The 19,147-nt window shown below is 37.8% G+C and overlaps 1 protein-coding gene across 2 annotated transcripts; it reads right to left on the bottom strand.

Annotated features, from left to right (window-relative positions):
• Nucleotides 1-1,949: 1,949 nt before the first annotated feature.
• Nucleotides 1,950-19,006, bottom strand: LOC139147406 (UPF0547 protein C16orf87 homolog). 2 transcript variants are annotated; one of them, XR_011555718.1, is made up of 6 exons: nt 18,806-18,992; nt 14,759-14,831; nt 13,620-13,714; nt 12,286-12,409; nt 4,793-7,389; nt 1,950-2,882 (listed from the first exon to the last, which is right to left on the bottom strand). XR_011555718.1 is itself a non-coding variant. In XM_070718499.1 (5 exons), exons 1-5 carry the CDS (start codon nt 18,839-18,841, stop codon nt 7,250-7,252), a joined length of 468 nt encoding a protein of 155 aa, XP_070574600.1. In that variant the 5' UTR covers nt 18,842-19,006; the 3' UTR covers nt 1,950-7,249. The 2 variants fall into 2 exon arrangements, 1 of the variants encoding a protein (XP_070574600.1); XM_070718499.1 differs by having other exon boundaries at nt 1,950-7,389; nt 18,806-19,006.
• Nucleotides 19,007-19,147: the final 141 nt, after the last annotated feature.

Raw genomic sequence — 19,147 nt, 5'->3', positions numbered from 1 at the left:
CCTCCGAAATTGAAAAACTTAAACTTAAACTTTCAGCAAGGAAACTTTAAACCATTCTCTTTCGGAATCAAGAGTAGAAATTAAGGGTTATCGTACTCAGTCTTGTAATAGAACAAATTACCCAACATTTACCGACATATGAAATTAAAATGGCCACCATCCCTGTGTTAACTTTACGGATAAAAATCAAATTTCTGTTTCTCTTTAAAAATAAGCCGGTGAAAACTTTAGGTAATCCACAAGGTTCAAAATTAGTTCCCGAAAGTGGTAGAGACCAAAATGGAATTGTAAAAGTATGAGAGTCCCAATATCTCAGTCCCCGTGGCGCATTCGTAGTACCATACATACATCCCGTCGGGATGCACTGTACAGTAATTTGTATTACATGATATTTTAAGTTTGTAACTTTTGGCTTTATATGGGAATTTTGCGATCCCGTCACCAGAAATCAAGTTCTATAGCACAACTGATTTGTTTTAATTTCTTAAGCTTTTACATGTACAGAAACTTCTTCCTCGGTGAAAAAAGTGATAAATTAGCATTTATTTGCATATCGTCTGTTTTTAAATTCTAGTACCCCTGTGATTTTAACTTGGATTGTGTTATAACACTGACAGAAGAGAATCCTTAATTGCACGAACCACTGTAATTTCAATTTTGTCTATTGAGTGGTATGTCACGTGACTATCCACAGAGTGATTTCACAACTTTTAAAAGACCGGTTTTTACTGAAACATTATTTATACATTATTTTTTTGTTCTCGCTGGATGAACAGTTACACTTTCTGAACTCGGGCCCATGCCTTGAAAGGTGTGGAAGTATCAATATTTATCTTTTGGGGTGAGATATGTATTTTTGCTGGCTCAGAATTTTGCAACTAAGCTTTAGAGGGTCCAATGTGCATTTTTTTCTAGGTTCGGTATGTTTTGTTGTACGTATAATGCAATTATTTACAAATATAACTTGAATCCCGTTCTGTGTGGTATAGCAAATTCTCTCCGTTTTGTAGACTACATACAGCACCTGAGACGTTTCACATGAAAAGTATTTCTGACTTTGAACACTAGATGGCGCTCTATAGAGTATGAAGAAAGTCCGATGCAGTTCTGAAATCCTTCCCAACATTGACTATTAAACTTATCAAATAACTACTTCAGTACCTCTCCCCTTTGTAATTTAGCCGTGACAGCGGATAAAATGTTCATGCAATAAGTTTTCGAATAAAATAATGATGAAAATTGCTTGATGCTTATCTCACGCAAGTAATTGTGTGACTCCTGATAATATGATAGGATAACAGCTAGAATAGCCGTACTAATTGTTTTTTTGGAGGTGTAAAGGTATCAAAAAGCAGAACATGAACAAACATGGCTGAAAGATAAAAAAAAAATAAAAAATAAAAGAAGACAGTGCGAGGAATCTACAATGAAAAATGATGAAGGATTTAAGATAAGCAATTTCAAAACAATAGATGATTGCAAAACTACTGTATTTAGATATGTAACACCCCCCCCCCCAAAAAAAAAAATAAAATAAAATAAAAAAATCAACATATCAGTATCAGCAAATGATTTTGTCAAAAAAAAAATTTTTTCGGCAATAATGTACATTAGGGCATCACTGCAAACATAACATCATCGAGCAAATTTTTCAATCATTACAGGAACTTTTTGTCAAGTGCAATTATTTTCAATTATGGAAACCACATGTACCAGACTCGATCCAGTTCCAAAAGTCTATCTAAACATACTGCATACACTGGTCGCATTCAGCCCCATAGTTTATGAGTTCAGCCCCATAGTTTATGAGTTCAGAGCTCCAAACATTTGATCTATAGAGGGACGGACAGACTGACAGACAGACAGATTGACACAATGATGACACCACCCCTCAAGCATGCCTTCGGCACACAGGGGCCAAAAATGAACCCACTGGCAAGAGTAAGAGATATGTTGTATGAATATATAATTTATTCCTAGACTTTTTAAAAATAATAAGTACATTTCTTCAAAAACTTTAGCATAATTAAAGGTAAAATGACTTACAAGTGATTGTACAAAAAACCCGGAAGACTTGCAACTGTTTGCATACCGTAGTTCATAATGGCACTTGGAAAGGTACAGTTACGATCTCATGTGACAACATGCAATGAAGTCACAGATGTTACATGTATGCAAAACAATAATTTGTTGTCTGGTAAATGACAACAGCCCTCCCCCCCACCATCGTCTTTATAAATTGTTCACTGTGGGCACAAATCTTTCTATAATCTTGTTTAAAATTATCTGAAAAGTAATAATTAAAAGACCCTGTAAACTTTCCGTGATGAAAACCACCTAAAGTTATCTCTGACTAATGCTGATGTTTGAACCTGGTTTGACAAAAGTGTGTAAGCAACATGTTTGGAAAAAACCACATCGGACAAAATTTTGTTATCTATGTACTGCAGTTGCAGAACATTTCGCCTGAAAAGTGAACTCCATTAATGTCTTCTGGAACTGATGGGATCACCTCATGAGCACTGCGGTTTTTATTTTTGAGGAACTTATAAGTATTGCTATGTTTTGCCTTCTCTAATCATCACTATTACTGGTGTTTGTCCCTTACAAATTCAGTGACAAACTGGCTTCCTGAATGAGGTTTAACATCTGAAACGGTGACATTTTCATCTGGCTGATAATTTTTTTTAGATTGCTACAAACCAAACTGAACAAAGTTGGTTTTTTGTGAATTAGATGAAAATCAAGATACTTTGCTGACTGTTGACAAACCACTGTGAATTTAACAGTTTGGGCACTTCACTACAATTTGACACTTCATGTCCATATAACTCAAATTAAGATAGGTGTAAGTTCGTTTGTCAGTTCATGTAAAATGAGCTCTAAAAGTCATCGTTGATGACCCAGTCCCCGCTTGCTAATGGGTACTTTGATTACAGGTTCTGTGATAAAAATACTTTGATACAGATGGCACTCAATGGCCAAGAATGAGTTCCATGGTGATGAAAAACATAAAACCAATGTAGGCCACTATCCTAAAGGTCATTAAATGAGTCAACTGGGAATTAGTTGACAGGATGTTGCAAAACATTTTTTCATTCTATCCTAACACTAATAGATAACCGGTACCATATTTCATAAAGTTTAATGTAGTATTTACAACACTATGAGATCAACATCTGTATCAAGTTTCATCAAATTTGACGTTGTATTTGTGGATATATCACTCTAATTAGGAAAGTTCATTACATATGCAATTACAAATTAATTAAAATGACACTGATAAATGTCTTTTTCACTGTTAAAGCAATGTGAGCTTAACATCTGTACAAAGTTTCATGAAATTTGATGCAGTATTTCTGACATATCAACCTAATTATGAAACTTCAATAATTGACATGATACTGCTACATGATGTGAAACAACTGACGAGCATGTATGAAATAGGTCAATGTCCTTGTACCAACTTTGAATGATACTGGTGGAAATACCGGTATGTCTGAGTTATGGCTCAGTACATGAGAAAATCGTAACAATTTGCCGCCACGCAGCGATATTTGATCTTACTGTTTAAAAAATCAACAGTATATGTATTACATAAGTCAATGTCCAGGTACAAACTAATAAAATCAGTTGAGACTTGCTAGAGTTATGGCTCTCGACATGAAAAAAACCATAACAAAATTGCTACCATGTGGCCATATCAGACCATATCGAGAAACAAATCAATGTACTTATGTATACTATAAGTCAATGTCCTTGTACCAACTTTGAATAAATTTGCTTGATACATGTCTGAGTTATTGTTCAGGACATGGAAAGTCGTAAAAAAAATGGCCACAAGGCGGCCATATTGGATCGTATCACAAAACAATTCAATGTGCATAAGTATAACATAGGTCAATGTCCTTGTACCAACTTTGAATAAAATCAGTTGAGATATGCCTGAATTATGGCTTTGTACACGAAAAAATCATAACAAAATGGCCGCCTGGCGGCCATATTGGATCATATCACAAACAAATCCACACGCATATATATGACATTGGTCAATGTCCTTGTACCAACTTTGAATAAAATCTGTTGAAACATGTCTGAGTTATGGCGCTGTACATGAAAAAATCGTAATAAAATGGCCGCCTGGTGGCCATATTGGATCGTATCACAAATCAAATTGACATGCATATATATGACATAGGTCAATGTCCTTGTACCAAGTTTGAACAAAATCGGTTGAGATATGCCTGAGTTATGGCACTGTACATGAAAAAATCGAAACAAAATGGCCGCCTGGCGGCCATATTGGATCGTATCACAAAACAAATCAATGTGCATATGTATGACATTGGTCATTGTCCTTGTACCAACTTTGAATAAAATCGGTTGAAACATGCCTGAGTTATGGCTCTGTACATGAAAAAATCGTAATAAAATGGCCGCCTGGCGGCCATATTGGATCATATCACAAAACAAATTGAACTGCATATCTATGACATTGGTCAATGTCCTTGTACCAACTTTGAATAAAATCGGTTGAAACATGTCTGAGTTATGGCTCCGTACATGAAAAAATTGTAATAAAATGGCCGCCTGGCGGCCATATTGGATCGTATTGCAAAATAAATCGATGTGCATCTGTAGGTCATAGTGCTATGCCTTTGTGCCAAGTTTGAACAAAATTGGTTTGGCAGTGTCTGAGAAACTGTTGATGACGGACGGACGGACGGACGGACGGACGGACACACGGACGGGACCCAATCTATAAGTCCCCGCCGGACTTCGTCCGCGGGACGAAAAGCATGGCTGAACTTATCCTTAAAGTGTGCATCAATCCACACCCTACGAGGTGCTAAAAAAGACATAGTAATGCTTGCGATTAAAAGGTACCATGACATTTTTGTTATCATTTTTTCACCATGTCTGTACCAGTAGTTGTATGTCAAATATGTTGTATTATCAGATAAAAATGTATCCAAAATTCAATAATATTCAAATCCGAAATGGCAGCAATGCTTGATGTGTTATCTTCAAGGGAAATGTATCAAGGAGGAATGGCGGATAGATCAATTTGTCAGCAATAAAGCTATGCTATAGCAGGGAGCAGAAATACTTGGAAGACTCATCAAAACTTAATAAACAGTATTGACACTGATTTTTTCAGATTGCTACAGTGTCTATGTGTATTATGACAGCTTCAAATCTGTCCATCTCTTTCTACAGAATAACAGTGTGCTTTGCAAGGAATCCATAACCCGTTGTTGTCATTTTCATAAAACTTTGTATTGTTCAGTCAAAAGAATTATGGTACGTTCAATGGATCAGCAATTTTTTCTGCTTTTGTACCTAATTTGGAAAATTGTTGACCTCAAGGCATGTTTTTATAACTCTACAGGTGGTTATGCTCAAGAAATTGAATTTTAAGCTCATAAATCAAACTCCCTCCTGAAGGAGTGAATGAACCCTCTACCCTTGAATTTAATTTAAATCTGTATCCGCACTAGTTTGCTAGAAATTTCAATGTATTACATTTCTGAAAAGGAATAGGGTTTCAAGTTGTTCAAGCAATAATAAGTCTTGATTTATTCTATTTTACAGGTTTGATTGGACTGATGCAAATCTTTGACAAACACTAGGTGAAGTCAGGTTTCTTTGACAAGTTGCTACTGGATTTGTTGAGTGAGTTGCTCTGGATAGATTGTGTACAGCATCTTGGAAGCTTTCAGCCAATTGCTTGGCTGAAGCTTTATATCATTATTGAATCACTTCCCAACAGCCAATCAGCTACAAGATAGCCTTAGTTTCAGACTCCTTATGTTGCTGTAAATAATGATCATCTACCAATCAGACATAACCTGCTGAGATGCCGCTAATTAGCAGAAGAATTGCCTTGCGAACAAAATATCACTGGAATGGCAAGAATAATCAATACATGTCAGAAAAAAGTTCAATTATTTGTGATACTCAATATCTTGTTGGCTATACTTAAAATCTAGAATGACAGCAAAGGGACAGCATGGATATTTACAATGACTCACTTGGTCAATTTCAAAGAAAAATATTGACTTGTGAGACGTATGGCAAAAGAAGACTGAAAAAAAAAATACTTCAAACTTTTTAAACCCCCTGTTTTCATGATACAAATTTCCACATAGTGGAAAAACTTAACATACATATGAACTGTGGCCCAAGCAGAGCAAGCAAGTAAAAGAGTTCTGACTTGAAACCCAATTGGACCTCCCAAGTGAATGAAATTTAATAAGTGGTTGAAAACTTTGTACAATAAAAAGCATGTGTTTTGTGTGTGCAACTGTGTATATGGCTTTATGTTACTCTGTGACCCTTGAACTTTGTAGCCTCTTTGTGGATTATTTTGATGATTGGAATTTAGTATTGATGCTTTCTCTTGCTTGCTTCAAAGAGAATAACATTATACGTGCAGTTGTTAATATTATGCCAAAAGTGAACAAAGATAAGGTGAATCTTTTCAAGTATTCCTCTTCGTACACACGGGATTTGCCAGAGTTTGGAAATAATATGTGCACTAAGTCAAACCTGAATAGTATAAGTATGATAAACTGGCCATTTTGCACTTACAATAAATTGAAACATAAAATGTTCCTTGATTTGGACTCATAATGCAATTTAAAAAGGCACATAGATTAAGAAATGGCAGTTACGGCTCATGAAGCAAAATTCACACTGTTTTTAAACTTCACACTTTACAAACATGGCACCTTTATGTATCAGTTACTCAGTTCAATATGGGAATTCACAATTTTGTAATGTTGATCAATTATCAATATGTGCCATAAGGATATGTAGAGCAGTCATTCTTTCAAAACAATAAAATGCTTACACGTCATAGACTACACAGCAAACTACTGTTACAGAATCAAGCAATGGTTGTACAAAATTTGACATACTATGTTATGTATGAAATTAAGTGTTCCTGTAAATTTTCAGACTCAGTAACTTGTTATTTAAGGCTTTTTGTGACAATATATCAAGTAAGATAACTTTTCATCTTGTAGGGGTAAGATTTCGTACTCAAAAAATACATCTTAATCAGGTAGGCATGTCATGTAATTGCTGAAAATAACAATTACTTCCTATGGACAACCTTTGGTGTGAAAAAAATTTACTTGGAGTTCAGCTCTGATGTTACACTGAAAGGCTGTACATATTCAGATCTGTGTGTGTGTGTGTGTGTGTGTGTGTGTGTGTGACATGATCGGAGAAAAGCGTATTACTATGACTGTGACTGTGACCGTGGGGGTCCCCTCCACTGTGTCTGGATTTTTCTGTTGATTTCTGCCAACACTACTGAGTAAAGTAATGCCTTCTCATTGGAGATGTTTGCAAACATGTCCTCTTCTTTGTCATCTTTATCTGTGGAAAGACCAGCATATTTTATTTATCACCTACTTTTTGATTAAACAAGTCATTGACAATGACATAGTCCCCACTTGTAATAGGAGTATTAGTCTTGATGGGGAAGGAAATGTGGTCATTAAGAAGTATCACTGGAGTGTATATGTTGAGATCTATGGGCACATAGGTCTATGTCGTTGTTCCCAATTTGAAACACATGAGGCATGTCTAAGTTATGGTTCTAAATCGGGAAAAAAGATCAGACCTCTAGCTGTATTGGCCAGCCAAGAAATACATATGCGCATAATAATGAGGTACAAGATGTGACATCTTAAGGTCTAATATCCTATCAGAATTGGAGGGTATAGAACTTGTGGTTACTGAGTTATGCATATATATGTATAATCAAGGTCAAAGGTCATAAGGTCACGTGACATTTTGAAAAAAAATTGTATTGCTAATTAATCCCTATATGCCAAAAATCAGACCTCTAGCTCTATTCGCTTGCCCAGAATTAGATGTGTGCATAATTAATGAGGTAAAGCGTGTGTTGTCATAAGGTCTCCCACCCTACTAAATATAAAGGACATAGCACTTGTGGTTACGTATTTATCGACATAAACGTATATTTCAGGTCAAAGGTCATCGAGGTCACATGACATTTGGTCAAAAATTTCTATCCTATAGTTATCCCTATATACCAAAAATCAGACATCCAGCTCTATGGGTTTGCTCAGAATTAGATATATGCATAATTAATGAGGTACAGTATGAAGCATCATAAGGTCTCCCATCATACCATATATGAAGGGTGTACACTTGTGGTTACTGAGTTATGGACAAATATGTATATTTGAGGTCAAAGGTCACCGAGGTCATGTGACATTTTGTCAAAAAAATTGTATTGCTAAGTTATCCCTATATACCAAAAATCAGACCTCTAGCTCTATTGACTCGCTCAAATTAGATATGCACATAATTAATGAGGTACAATATGTGGCGTCATAAGCTGTCCCATCATACCAAGGGTGTAGCACTTGTGGTTACTGAGTTATGGACAAATATGTATATTTGAGGTCAAAGGTCACTGAGGTCATGTGACATTTTGTCAAAAAAATTGTATTGCTAAGTTATCCCTATATACCAAAAATCAGACCTCTAGCTCTATTGGCTCGCTCAAAATTAGATATGCACATAATTAATGAGGTACAATATGTGGCGTCATAAGCTGTCCCATCATACCATATATGAAGGGTGTAGCACTTGTGGTTACTGAGTTATGGACAAATATGTATATTTGAGGTCAAAGGTCACCGAGGTCACGTGACATTTTGTCAAAAAAATTGTATTGCTAAGTTATCCCTATATACCAACAAGTCATCGTTGATGACACAGTCCCCACTTGTTAATGGGTACTTTGATTACAGGTCCTCAGAGAGGATAGAGTCCTCTTCATTAGGTCTGTGATAAAAATACTTTTGAATAAATTCGCTTGATACATGTCTGAGCTGTAGTTCAGGACATGAAAAAATCGTAATAAAATGGCCACATGGCGGCCTTATTGGATCGTATCACAGAACAAATCTATGTGCATATGTATGACAGACATCCAGCTCTATGGGTTTGCTCAGAATTAGATATACGCATAATTAATGAGGTACAGTATGAAGCATCATAAGGTCTCCCATCATACCATATATGAAGGGTGTACCACTTGTGGTTACTGAGTTATGGACAAATGTATATTTGAGGTCAAAGGTCATACGAGGTCATGTGACATTTTGTCAAAATAATTGTATTGCTAAGTTATCCCTATATACCAAAAATCAGACCTCTAGCTCTATTGACTCGCTCAAAATTAGATATGCACATAATTAATGAGGTACAATATGTGGCGTCATAAGGTGTCCCATCATACCATATATGAAGGGTGTAGCACTTGTGGTTACTGAGTTATGGACAAATATGTATATTTGAAGTCAAAGGTCACCGAGGTCACATGACATTTTGTCAAAAAATTGTATTGCTAAGTTATCCCTATATACCAAAAATCAGACCTCTAGCTCTATTGGCTCGCTCAAAATTAGATATGCACATAATTAATGAGGTACAATATGTGGCGTCATAGAGTGTCCCATCATACCATACATGAAGGATGTAGCACTTGTGTTTACTGAGTTATGGACAAATATGTATATTTGAGGTCAAAGGTCACCGAGGTCACATGACATTTTGTCAAAAAAATTGTCATGCTAAGTTATCCCTATATACCAAAAATCAGACCTCTAGCTCTATTGGCTTGCTCAAAATTAGATATGCACATAATTAATGAGGTACAATATATGGCATCATAAAGTGTCCCATCATACCATACATGAAGGTAGTAGCACTTGTGGTTACTGAGTTATGGACAAATATGTATATTTGAGGTCAAAGGTCACCGAGGTCACGTGAAATTTTGTCAAAAAATTGTATTGCTAAGTTATCCCTATATACCAAAAATCAGACCTCTAGCTCTATTGGCTTGCTCAAAATTAGATATGTGCATAATTAATGAGGTACAATATGTGGCGTCATAAGCTGTGCCATCATACCATATATGAAGGGTGTAGCACTTGTGGTTACTGAGTTATGGACAATATGTATATTTGAGGTCAAAGGTCACTGAGGTCACGTGACATTTTTGAAAAAAAAAGTATTGCTAAGTTATCCCTATATACCAAAAATCAGACCTCTAGCTCTATTGGCTCGCTCAAAATTAGATATGCACATAATTAATGAGGTACAATATGTGGCGTCATTAGCTGTCCCATCATACCATATATGAAGGGTGTAGCACTTGTGGTTACTGAGTTATGGACAAATATATATATTTGAGGTCAAAGGTCACCAAGGTCACGTGACATTTTGTCAAAATATCTGAGATATCTGCATGAACGGATGGACTCACGGACGGACATGACCCAATCTATAAGCCCCCTGGACTTTATCTGTGGGGACTAAAAACTGTGTCACTGCATCCTTTTTGCAATATGAATACGATGAGAAACTAAATTTTTATTTTTCTTGGCCTTATACATGGGAGTCTATGGACTGCCTTATACATGGGAGTCTATGGACTGCCTTATACATGGGAGTCTATGGACTGCCTTATACATGGGAGTCTATGGACTGCCTTATACATGGGATTCTATGGACTGCCTTATACATGGGAGTCTATGGACTGCCTTATACATGGGAGTCTATGGAGACTGCCTTATACATGGGAGTCTATGGAGGTGAAAACTAAAAAGTCCTCTAACACGGCCAAAATTGAATCGCATTGTGAAACAAATCGACGTGCATCTGTATGGGGTAGGGAACTATCCTTGTGCAAAGTTTGAAAGAAATTGACCTGGGCATGTCTGAGATATCTGCGTGAACGGACGGACGGACGCACGGACGGACGCACGGACGGACGGACGCACGCACGGACATGACCAAACCTATAAGTCCCCCCGGACGGTGTCCGTGGGGACTAAAAATCAGACCTCTAGCTCTATTGGCTCGCTCAAAATTAGATATGCATAATAATTAATGAGGTACAATATGTGGCGTCATAAGCTGTCCCATCATACCATACATGAAGGGTGTAGCACTTGTGGTTACTGAGTTATGGACAAATATGTATATTTGAGGTCAAAGGTCACCGAGGTCACGTGACATTTTGAAAAAAAATATTGCTAAGTTATCCCTATATACCAAAAATCAGACCTCTAGCTCTATTGGCTCGCTCAAAATTAGATATGCGCATAATTAATGAGGTACAATATGTGGCGTCATAAGCTGTCCCATCATACCATATATGAAGGGTGTAGCACTTGTGGTTACTGAGTTATGGACAAATATATATATTTGAGGTCAAAGGTCACCAAGCACAAGTGACATTTTGTCAAATATCTGAGATATCTGCGTAAACTGATGGATGAATGGATGGACGAACGGACAGACATGACCCAATCTATAAGCCCCCTGGACTTCATCAGTGGGGACTAAAAACTGTGTCACTGCATCCTTTTTGCAATATGAATACGATGAGAAACTAAATTTTTATTTTTCTTGGCCTTATACATGGGAGTCTATGGACTGCCTTATACATGGGAGTCTATGGACTGCCTTATACATGGGAGTCTATGGACTGCCTTATACATGGGAGTCTATGGACTGCCTTATACATGGGAGTCTATGGACTGCCTTATACATGGGAGTCTATGGAGACTGCCTTATACATGGGAGTCTATGGAGGTGAAAACTAAAAAGTCCTCTAACATCGGCCAAAATTGATCGCATTGTGAAACAAATCGACGTGCATCTGTATGGGGTAGGGAACTATCCTTGTGCAAAGTTTGAAAGAAATTGACCTGGGCATGTCTGAGATATCTGCGTGAACGGACGGACGGACGCACGCACGCACGGACGGACGGACGGACGGACGCACGCCACGCACGGACATGACCAAACCTATAAGTCCCCCCCGGACCGGTGTCCGTGGGACTAATAAATCCACTCTGGCGCCAACTGTACCAGTGAGTAAGGCACTAATGTTAAAATTATCTGTACATTTAAGTTGTTTCTGAAACTCATGTCTTCTCCAATAATTTTTATGACCATACAAAACTACATTATATAGCAAAAACAAACCATCAATGATCTATGGCCAACGTTATGCCATGAAATTTTAGATAGCCACCCAAAATTACAAGTCTTGATTCCAAGATCTGGAAAACAAATACCTCTGTACTTTCATATGATCAGGCATAAACACTGGAGAAGTTGATGGAAATATTAATATTGAAAAACTGGGCAATCTATCTTGGCTTTTTGGCAGGAGTGCTGTAACTGAAAAGATGTGTTGGCTATGAAAAAGTAACTTACTGTCTTTTGGTCTGTTAAGTGAGCCTTTTGGTCGGCCAGCTTTGCGTCTCTTGATAACACCACCCTCACCGTTGCCTTCCTTGCCATTGGAAGATGCATTTTGTGCCCTGGCTGATGCATTTATCTGCGAATAAAAGGGAAAACTTTGAAATGTAACACTACAGAATTTTTCACAGAAAAGAGAGCAGTTTATGGGCTCGTAGAACCTAAGCATGGCTTTCACTGTCTTAAGTCACACATAAAATATAGCAACTACAAACGGTGTGAGATCGAGCAGTGGAGTATCATTTTTCTGAACAGGAGAGCAAATGTCTCCCATGGAATAAGCCACAGAGAAACTCATTCATTCACTCATTAACTGTTACTTTCAGCTAAATTTAGGTTAAAAAGATGTACAATAAAAAAAATAGAATATTGACTTGATCACCTCATTTTTTCATTGGAAGAAACAGTTGAAAACAGAATGTTGTTTTGGTAATGTGCTGTCTTCTACTTCATTCAACACACACTATTAAACTAGTAAGGTACCACCTAAGATTTTGTTATTGATTTCATCGTAAAACTTACACGGAATATTCAACATACCTAATGAAACATGCATGGCAATAATTTAAATTTTTTACTGGTTGAAAATCTGTTGCTCGATGGGCTTCAATATAACCTGTAAAGCAGTCTTAAAGCAGTCATGCCTACATATTGAAAATTATAAAATCTTCAGTTGCAAATATACATTTTCAGACGGAGAAATGATACATAAGCATGATTTTATTTGACCATTAAAACACCTACCCACTGGTTTATGATTACTAGCACTGCTCTCAAGGTCATAGGGGCATGACTTTTACACAACATGGTAAGAAATTAAACAATAGTAGGTTGAGTGTTACATTGGGATTGAGGAAATACACATGCATGGAAGACAAAACTCGTCGTGCTTGATCTCATTCCTGGTCCCCTCCTCTTAAATGAGGATTTGGAAGTGTGAAAATCGGGTGACAAAACTCTGATTTGAGCTGTCCCTAAACACCATGAAATTGCTTAACTATGTTATTGGTGGTTCAAACTACACACAGGTTTTTGAACAAAGAAAGTATGAAGAGTCCTTGAGAGTCATGCATATACATGATTTAAATGTACCTGCATATGGTGCTTATTGCACGTCAAAATTGAAAAGCTACAGGGTACATAATGATTTTCATTTGTCAGAAGCATCAAACAAATTATTGTCAAGTGCCTTTAGAACATTATTTCCTATTTTTTTTTCAATCTAACATTTAAATTTTGTTGTTTTTTTTACCTGAAGTTGAGTGGAGTGATCAATTTGCATTACATACCCTTCTTATGTGTTTTTCTATTTCACTGGCACTGTAGTAATCTGGACGTTCTCGTTTAACCCTTTCTGTTCTCCTCCGTTTAATACCTGTTTGTTCTGTGAGAGAGAGAGAGGGGGGGGGAGGGAACAACAGAAAGAAGAGAGAAAAGTGACAGAGCAAGATATGAGAGGGATTATGAAAGAGAAAGACTGATTATCAATAACGTTCTCATCTACTTTGGCAGACGTAAGTACGTGTAAATGACGACGAAGACTCAAAAATGTTGGTTCCGTTTCACCTGAATGACATGAACAAGCTACAAATCAAGAAAATTAAGCAAAAATTGAAAACAGGCATTTTTTTTCTGTCAAATGACTTCTTCAAACAGAACATTGCTGTTTGGAACATTTCTCTCTTTGCTTTGGGTATCTGTATGTAGAGTTCAGAATTTGGTAACAATTTGGTGAATTGTTCAAGACTTTTGCTTACACCAGTGAAATCTGTTCAAGGTCGTCAGATTTGAAATATTGTGGGTAAGAATCCTTTATAGAGTTTCTTTATTCGCCATCTGTTGAATCATATTATTATTACATGTACCTTTACAGCATTTTTCATGATTGAAGAGTATGGAGGCGAAGACAACAAGACCACTCTTGATTTCTCTACAAACCACTGCATTGACTGTTAGGATTGCGTACAAAGCAATCTTATTGGTTATAAAATTCAATGTGCATTCCATGTGTGGGATTATTTGTTGCACACTTCAATATTTGTTGACTTTTGGCCCTACAGTACAAATGTGATCAACAATGTGAAATTAATGTTGTTCAAACATTACCTTTACCATTACCTTCATGTTCCAGTTGTCCAAAGAGTTTTTTACTGTTTTTGAATATATTTTGTTTGAAAAACAATTCTGTAACCAGTCAGCAATGAACATTTTAACAGGAACAGGAAATCAGAGTTTTTCTTAAGAGCAGTACCTCTGTTAATATCACAGGGGTTTCTCAGACATGTTACTTTGTTCCCCTTGATATATCAAGGCAGTCATCAGCAAAAACATAGTGTTATACAGTATATGATACATGTACGTACTTAAATTTACAGAACTTATTGATAAATAAATTGTGACACAAAATTAAAATAAAAAAGAAAAGTACCGGTGGGTATTGGATTTGAGGGTCTTCGTGTAAACACATGGCCACAAGGACAAGTTTTACAAGCAACTGGAATCTGTAGCAAAATAATTATGCACAAAATAGAACATAAAAAGTAGATAATGTTAACTGATCCTTGAAGTACACACATATTATAAAATCTGGGAGTGTCAACAAGAGCAGGAAACTTTCTGTTGATTAAGGCGGGTGAGTATGCAATAGTCAAAATATTTTCATTTTCTTTATGATTGCACATGTTGTAAGGTACAGTGAGCGGGCAAATGTTACAGGAACCAGTAACGTCTCTTATTTTACTTTGTGAGATACATCATATAGAAATATGGCATACTCTTTGATTTTTTGAAGGGTATGGCACCCTGTATGACAATCCCTGCCGTAATCACATGTAGGAAGCATTGATATTTCCTGCAGCATTGAGTTCTAAGGCATTCCTTTTATACAAACGATTTTTTCATTGTGTGAAGGAAAATAAGTTTCGCTGACCACACAATAATGGGCTGATGATATTTAGCATAAGGAAAAATTGCTATACAAAAGTCAGCATTTTTTCACAGTTTCCTTGTACAGAAAGGAAATATTAATTGTCATGTTATCTGGAAATTTGACATGATGACACCCCTTTTTGAATATCATTTTCAAAATGACCTCTTATTCCAAATCTTTTGTGAAAGTTTCACGAAAATGACAATATTGCATGGCCATGGATGGTTTCTTGCATCTGTACATGCACAACCCAAGAATAGTCTTCTACCTAGTAAAACGTCACAAATTCTAATTTGTCAACATCTTCTAAGTTTCAAAATTGTGCTTTGCCTTTTTTGTGGCAATGCAGGTCATTCTGGTATGACAGCAACCGTCTTGACCATGCAAATGATACGATAAATTAGTGCGATACAATTCCTCTCGTGGACATTGTCTGACAGAGACGTCAAAACACATACAACTACGGTCACTTCAGCATATTCTCATTAAGGGAGCGTTCAGTTTTTATGGCCTGGGGGGGGGGTGGCAAAATCTTGTCGCCGGTGTTCAAAAAAATATAGACCCCCCTGCATTTTTCGCGAAAAAAAGATGACCCCCCCCCTTTGTCAGACAAAAAAATTTGATGACCCCCCCCCCCCCCCCCCCCGCTGAAAATAACCAAAACCCATATGTCAAATTTACTCGCATGGTTTTGATTTGAACTATGGTACGCAGCGCACTTTATTCGTGTAGCAGAGATGCCAGTGCACAAACTTCTCAGCCACATCCATTGAAACGTCTGTTAATTGTATTTGTGAGGCAATTTTTAACTTCATTTCCATAGACAACTTATGTCCATGGACATTGTATAAAGTAAACTTTATTGGAGTGGTTCGCCAAAGGCAGCCTTCCGGTTAAGAGGGTCATGGGTCATTACGTAAAGTCAACTTCATTCTAGTGGGCCACCAAAGGTGGCCCACTGGTAAAGAGGGTCGATCATGGCTATTGCATAAGATACATTGTAAACTTTACTGGACAGGGCTGCTGAAGGCCTGCGGCCATTAAGATTACCATGAGGTATTACATTAAGTCAATTTATTGTAGTGGGCCGCCACAGGCGGCCCGCCGGTAAAGAGGGTCGATCATGGCCATCGCATGAAGTACACCTAATTGGAGTGGGCCACAAAAGGCGTCTGCCCGTTAAGAGGGTCATGGGTAATACATAATGTATACTTATTGTAGTGGGCCGCCGAAGGCGGCCCGCCGGTAAAGAGGGTCGATCAAGGCCATGGCATAAAGTGAACTGTAGGCCAAAAAAAAAAAAAGAAATGTTTCTGGTCAGGCCTTTCTTTAAAAAATGTGGGCGGCACGCGGCTTTTTTTTTTTTTTTTTTTTTTTCCTCCTCCTCAAGGGAGGGAGCAGGGTCAGTTAAAGCGCCAAAGCTTAGCGGCTAATTTGCATAATCATTTGCATATCATTAATTTATATTTGCATATGGATGTAAGCTTGCACATGCATCCACACATACATGTACACTCACAACAAAATGCAATGGTAACACACAAGTGTGCAGTTTGAACATCATGGAAACTCTTTATTACACTTAAATAAATCATCACAGTATTGTAATTACAATTGCAATTAAAACAGAAGATTCAGATTGAAACTTTGAGAGCAAGAAATGGTTCGTCTGATTGGAGTTTCATTAATACATGCCTATATTGCTAATAAATTGTCAAAACTTGCCAACAAAGAGGAAAATTCACAAGTTTAAGCTTTACACAATTCAAATGCAATTGAGTTTTATATCATTTTTGAACGACAAACACCGCGAATAATTTTTCATCACGGGGATAGATTTCAACCAGCGGCCCCCCCCCCCCCCCCCCCCCCCCCGCATAACTTCTACTTCCACTGAACATCGTCGTTCGATTCTTGATTTTAAAAATACCACCAAGATGATCACAAGACATGAACTAAGTACAACTAGAATCCCTCGGAAATCAGGTGTAAAATCTTTCAGAGAACGTGTCAGAGTCTGCAGAGTGGAACCACACGCGACGCCAGGATCAATGTCAACCTGTCGACCAACATGGCCGCCGCCATATTGAAATTTATGCAATGTGAACTCGATCTCGATCGTGATCGTACTCAGACAAAACTCATCATTGTACAATCATAATCAACCTCACCAGTCAACTCTTGTTTCTTTTGCGGTTCATTTCGTTGATCAAAGCATGGGAATGTGATCAAAGGCCCTGCTAGTGCTACACCGCTACCTCTGTGAACACTTGTCCGCGATGTATACTGAGCTTTGTTGGTCGTAGTAGTCGTTCTGGAATGAAAATTTGTGAACAACCCAGCGATTCTTCTATTGTTTTAACGTTCCTCTCAACACTTCCGGACAACTTATCTGATGCATACCATACTTCACACCTTCCACTCTTTCACCAGGTTAAAAGTTGCAGTGAGCGCTTATGTGTAGACAATGCATGCATCAGCTGGTAGCTACGCAGAGCGTGTGAACTAAGGATGGCGGGAATATTTTAAAGCGTAGCGGGGAGAATCAAAGCGTAGCGCTAGCGGGGGGGGGGGGGGGGGGGGGGGGGGGGGGGGGGGGGGGGGGGGGGGGGGCGAAAGCGTAGCGGGACCGCTATGGCCTGGGGATAACACTGAGTTTTGTAGTTTTATCAATATAGTAACATTTAAACTGTTCATGCAGTCACTGATCATGTGCCCCAAAGAATTTTCTTTCTCTTCAGCCGTTTTGGTTTGGTGTTATAGTAATCAGTATGTAGTTTGCCACAGCCGCCGGCCTCAAACCAGGAAAAAAAGGGTGACGCGCTGTTGTTCAAGTGACGCGCGCGCTGACCAGAAACATTTCATTTTTTTTTTTTGGCCTTATTGTTGGTATTATGTTTTTGAAAATGTGGTGACCCCCCTTTCCTACCAGTGAAAAAGCGATGACCCCCCCTCCCCCCTTTGCGGATTCCAAAATTATGATGACCCCCCCCCCTGGATTTGCCGCCCCCCCCCCCGGCCGTAAAAACTGAACGGTCCCTAACCAGTCTCGTAGACACATAACCATTGACGTACCAATATTACTTTGTAAACTATATGAAACCTTTGGATATTCAAGTTCGGTGAACAACATAATTTCAAGCCGAAAACTGTTGCATTATTTTCCATGGAGGAACTCGTCACAAATACCTCTATAAAATATAACCTCAAACTGCTAATACTATAGCACCATGTTGACCGTGTTCCAAAGTTTATCCGATTCATTTCTATTATGACCTTTCATGCTCTCTAAAATCTGTTATGTCAACAACCTTCATTTCATATAAACAGTTCTTATGCCGTGGGTCGACATTACATTTCCCTTATTTGCTACCATTCAGCTAAAAACTATGCTTTTACGTTTATGAGAAATACAGGCTCGCGTGTTACAATGTTCTCAATATTTCACTTACAACAAGCTATTCACACAGTAAACCGAATATTTATAAGATAAGATGACAAAGGACAGAGGTCCGGATGTTTGGCGTGACTGAGAGACTTCCTTACCTGGTGGCGACAGTTAGGACACGGTTTGTGGACCATCTTGTACCAGTCTTCTTTTCCCTCGAATAAAGAGTGAAATAAAAACGACAAAATAACGAGAAAAAAAATAAACACTAAGTTTGTTGACAAATACAATACATGCTCTGATCTGGACAGCTGCCAGTTGGAAACATAGGCAGTCCAAAATGGCCGCGCTGACGTAAAAGGGATAAACCATTATTCTAACAGGGAATCATCTCGGTTACAAACACAACGGTTGAATTGACATATATCTGTTCCGAATGCCATCACCAAATAAGAACACTAGGCTCAATACTACCGAATTACGTATTTTTCCTTACCATG

Source organism: Ptychodera flava, chromosome 13 (assembly GCF_041260155.1).
Source record: "Ptychodera flava strain L36383 chromosome 13, AS_Pfla_20210202, whole genome shotgun sequence".
Classification (NCBI taxonomy): domain Eukaryota; kingdom Metazoa; phylum Hemichordata; class Enteropneusta; family Ptychoderidae; genus Ptychodera; species Ptychodera flava.
Note: the sequence above shows the minus strand (reverse complement) of the source record. Positions and strands in the feature narration are given on the sequence as shown.